The sequence below is a fragment of the Phalaenopsis equestris genome, unplaced genomic scaffold (assembly GCF_001263595.1).
Source record: "Phalaenopsis equestris unplaced genomic scaffold, ASM126359v1 Scaffold234178, whole genome shotgun sequence".
Classification (NCBI taxonomy): domain Eukaryota; kingdom Viridiplantae; phylum Streptophyta; class Magnoliopsida; order Asparagales; family Orchidaceae; genus Phalaenopsis; species Phalaenopsis equestris.
Window position 1 is genome coordinate 197,359 of NW_018252099.1, and position 5,224 is coordinate 202,582.

The window sequence follows — 5,224 nt, forward strand, 5'->3', positions numbered from 1 at the left end:
TATATATATATATCTGTAAATTTTAATAATATTAAATATTGATGCAACATTAGAAGCTATAAAGTCAATGCGAATATAAAGATGCATTTTGGATGCAAGTGTTAAGGTTTGATGAAATCTCAGTAAGATTAAATTATTCATAATATAAAAATAAAATTAAAAAAAAATAAAATAAAATAATAGCATAGCTAACTGCCCATTAGAATGACTAAGCAGATATGGAAAATATAATTATTTGATTAAAAAAATTAATAAATTAGAAATTAATGTTTGTCCTCTCCTTAGTATTACATCACGGGATGGTGCGTTGGTCTCCGGTCAGCGAAGCCATCGTGTCCGTAGCTTTCATCCTGACTTGTTGCTGAGCAGCTTCGTGGGCCGAACCAGCTTAGATTAAGTTTAGTTAGGTGAGTTCATTAAATCATATTCCAATTTTTTTTATTAATTATGAGAGAAATTTGCATGGATAAAATTTAAAATTATTATATTTATATGCTTCAAAAATTTTGTACCTTCTGGTTAAACACAATGCAAGTAGATTAAAAATTTTTTTTTTGGATTTTTTGAGTTTACTCATTCCTCGTGGGAACGATACGGGAATTTAGTTCTGTATGTTATTTGGACGACACATATTCTTGCATGTATTTACCGATGCTTCTCAACATTTCGGTCGTATCAAATTTTTGGCGTCGTTGTTGGGGAACAACATTAAATTTCAAATTTTAGAAAGATGTTAGTTGAACCCTTAGACTTTAGATTTGAAAATGATCGTGTCGTACTTTTTTATGTAGCTTATTTGCAATTTTTCTATTTTAGAAAATAAATGAAGGTTCTTTGTTGTTGCTATTTTTATTTTATGTATACACTATTGCTTGACTTTATTTTCTGTGAATGTTGCTTGTGTATTATTGTTTCTCGTTATTTTGTTTTTCACCTTAGACCTAAAACATGAGCCAACCTGAGGTCTAACTTAACTTAGACCCAAATAACAACCTTCCTATGTCTAACCTTAGACATAGCTCAATCCTTTCGGTATAACTCACATTAGACTCAAGGATTGGGTCTAGCTCACATTAGACTCAAGTATCAACCAACTGTTTAGGTCTAACTTACCTTAAACCTAAAACATGAGCCAACCTTGGGTCTAACTTAACTTAGACACCCAAACATCAACCTTCCTATGTCTAACCTAACTTAGACATTGCCCAATCCTTTGGGTCTAACCCACATTAGACCTGAGTATCAACCAACTCTTTAGGTCTAATACACCTTAGACCAAAAACATGAGCCAGCCTTGGGTCTAACTTAACTTAGACCCAAACATCAACCTTCTTAGGAATAACCTAATTTAAAACTAGCACAATCCTTTGGGTCTATCCCACATTGGACCCAAACATCAACCTACTTCCTCAATCTAGCCTACATTTGACCTAACCCTAAAATTTATGTCTAACCCACATTTGACCAAACCTAAACCTCTTAGGTCTAACTCACATTAAACCTAGTCCAAATTTTTATGTCTAACCAACATTAGACCTAGTCCAACCTTTTAGGTATAACCCACATTAACCCAATTCAACTAATTCACCAGGTCAACCTGACCTAACTCGGGTAAACACAATTCAACTGATTCATTGGATCAACCCAACCTAACTCGGGTTAAGCCAATTCAACTAGTCCATTGGGTCAACTCAACCTAACTCAGGTTAACCCAAGTAAAATTTTCTCTGGGTCAATCAGACTTAACTCGGTCGATATTTGAGACTCAATTCAAGCATAGATTAAGTCTCAAACCAAGCTTAATCAATGATTGATTTGCGCCTAACCTAAGTTAAACTTAAAAGATAACTCTAGTCTAAATTAACTTAAATTTCATCCAAGTCTACTTAAACTCATACTTGATTCGACCCAGGAGGTTAAATTTGGATCAGCTTAGCTTAACCTAGTTTGGTCCCAAGTTAACCCGACTTGGTTTAACTTAGCTTACTTTAAGCCAATATTAACCAAGTAAAACTAGTTTGACCCATAATCAAACTAAGTCAACCTGGGTCAATCCTCTTAAACATTGGTTAGCCTAAACAAGTTTGAAGATAATTTGAGGGAAAAACAAACTAACTCAGGTTAACTTGGATTACCTAGAGATCAGTTCAACCTAACTTGAACCAATCTAAGATTTACTTAGACCAAGGTGACTGAAGTTTAATGAGTGTTTGACATATCGTTTGAGAACAAAAGCATACTTAGCCTTGGTACGGGACAATTTGGCCATGGTACAAACCATTCTAAACAAAACAACTTAAAATTCACCCTAAAATCTACTAAAACTTAAACTAAAAAATGCAACCTATTTTGAGAAGGTATTTTGGAGAAAGCAACCCAAGGTTATTAAGAAAATATCTTCCAGTTAGTTGTGATTAATCAAACTGCAAACCAAGATGACCCTGGGATGATGAAACTATGGGATCTTGGCCTAGTCATCCTAAAGAGCAAAAATAAAACACAAAACAATAAAACAAAAAAAAAATGAATCAGCTGAGAAGTCTTAAGCAACTTAAAATGTTCAACCTCTAAATTCTAAAAAAGTCATTACAACTTAAATGAAACCCTAATGAATAAACAACACCAAATAAAACTTGAACCCCAGTTACCAAAGTTTACGAATATCTATTGGACGACGCAACCCATGAATTTTGACAGAAATCTTCTGATCGGAGTAGGTTTGACCACCTCTCAGACTATATAGATCAAAGAACCTAACAATCCCGATCGGATAAAAAGCCATGGGTATATTGACTGGGTTGTCCTAAACAAAAATAAAAACCAACCAATTGAATCAAAAGATATTTTATGCTAACTCCATTTTGCAAGGCTGCTAAAGACAAAAGGCAGACGTCAACCTAGATTTATTTTACATGTTATTAGCGTATGCTAACTCTGTATTGCAGAGACAGACATTCAAAAACAAGAGAAAAAAATAAACCCTAATTAAACCATTGACAAAAAAAAAACTCTATGATAGTTCATAATCTTTAAGAATCCACTACTTTTAGGATAGGAATTTGAAATTTCTTTTATTGACAATGACATTCAATTTTTTTGAGGAAAAACTACAATCTTAATCAAAAGTTTTCTTAATTAAACCTTAGTTGCTTAAGATGTAATTAACTATAGAGACTTGCTCATATAAGAATAAGGGAATCCCAGAACAAGTACAACAATCTGAATCTCTGGTTGTGGGTTTGTTTTCGTCGGGTCTTCTCTGCGCGCCTCTGAAGTGTCTTCAACCGATTTTACCATGGACATACACTTTGGAGCTATCTACACGAAATCCAACTCACGAAAGTTTCCCCACGTGTTTTTATTATTCGTTCCCGTCATTGTATACCTTAACCCTTAGACCTCTTCCTTCTTCAGATCACCCACACAATCAGAGAAAGAGAGAGAGAGAGACTATACGACGGAAAATAAACTGGCGACTCCACAACAGCAACGATGACGATGACGACCGTTCTCGTGAGCGTAACAGCGCATCAAGTGAGGTCAACAGTTTTCCATCAAGAAAAATCCAAGTAGATCAATCATCAAGCACACCCGTAAAAGAGGTTGGCCATCAAGCACAATGCCCTAAATATTTAAATCTTAAAATTATCTCAAGTATCTAAAGCTGAATTTTGTTAATCAAAGAAAGTTTTTAAAGCAACACATCCCCCTCTTGTTCTCTCTTTCCCACTTTGCTTTCTTGCTTTTCCTTACAATTTTGGATAAAAAAAGCTTAAAAGATGCAATATGCAAAAGCTTTGACATTTTAATAAGAAAATGTAATATTATGTTATTTTTATAATTACAAAGAATATATAATTTTATACAATTTTTTTATATCATCAAATTCACAACTTCAAATTATGTAAAAATAAATTATAAAATACTACTTCATGTTTAGAATGCTTTTTTGAAAACAACATATGATAGGATATCAAATGATTCAAAAAAATTTATTTGTATCAACTCCTAAAATTATCTATTAAGTATTTAAGGAATCTAGCACCATTTCTTAGTCAGAAGTTTTAAAAAGTATTTTGAGCTTTCTTTTATGAGGGATTAAAGAGAAACTGAGGTAAATTTAACATTTTCTCATTTATGAGCTTTCTTTCCATTATTTCTCCTTCCCTCTCATTGATGCAAGCAAGGATCCGGTCTTCTAATGTAACTAATATGATGATTAGTATGACTTCAAGCAAACACAATCTAAATTAACACTGCATTGGAATTACATGAAGCATGTAAGATGGATCTAGAGTTCAAATTTGACAAAATAACACTGCATTGGAAAAACATCGTTGAGATTTTCAGTTATTAGGGTAAATGCTTATTGAAAATTTCAAAATTAAAACTTTCACACATATAACCCTGAATTTTAAAAAAGAAAAAAAAGCATAGATTGTAAATCAGTTTTATGACAACCTTTTGGTTTATTGAAGAAAATCCGCAAGAACTGCCTTTGACGGGAGCGAGAAGATCCGCGAGAACTGGCTTCGGACAGAAAAGATCCGGCTTCGAACGGAGAAGAACCGGCTTTGACGGGAGCGAGGCGAGGGGAGCGAGACGAGAAGATATGGCTTCGATGGCAGCGAGAGGAGAAGATCCGGCTTCGAGGAGAACGAGAGGAGAAGATCCGGCTTCGACGGGAGCGAGGGTAGAAGATATGGCTTCGACGACAGCGAGGGAGAAGATCCGGCTTCAACGAGAGCGAGACGACAAGATCCAGCTTCGACGAGAGACAGAGGACAAGATCCGGCTTCGACGGGAGGGCGAGGAGGAAGATACGGCTTCGAACAGGGAGGGGGGGCGCGGGAGAGGGAGGGAAAAAGGAAAAAGGCAATGTCACGGGAGAGGCCAAGGTCACGGGTAGCGATCCATCAGGGTTAATGCGGAAAAAATAATTGCGAAATGCGGACCGCAGGGGTCAGCCGGTGGTCCGCGTGTTTTAGAAAATCAAAAACGCGTTTTTAAATAATTTGTGAATAAGTGCGAACCAAACGGTATGACGGCGTTTTCAAAACGCCGCCCGCCCTTGGTAAGCTGTCCCAAACGGGCCCTCAATCTAAAAAGTTATTAGATTATAATTTTGATTGAATAAATTTTTATTTTGATATATTGAAAGTAATCATATATTATAGAGTATTGATATTACTATTGCTTAGCTCAAATTAAAGACGAAGTAAAA

The 5,224-nt window shown here is 35.2% G+C and overlaps 1 protein-coding gene across 1 annotated transcript; it reads left to right on the forward strand.

The window, feature by feature from the left end:
* The first annotated feature begins 4,453 nt into the window (after positions 1–4,453).
* LOC110038855 lies at positions 4,454–4,909 on the forward strand. Its single transcript, XM_020743773.1, has one exon. The coding sequence runs from the start codon at positions 4,454–4,456 to the stop codon at positions 4,907–4,909; it is 456 nt and encodes a 151-aa protein (XP_020599432.1).
* The last annotated feature ends 315 nt before the right edge of the window (positions 4,910–5,224 follow it).

Excerpts from the sequence above, each read along its gene's own strand:
- LOC110038855 (XM_020743773.1), top strand. The coding sequence starts at position 4,454 with ATGACAACCTTTTGGTTTATTGAAGAAAATCCGCAAGAACTGCCTTTG.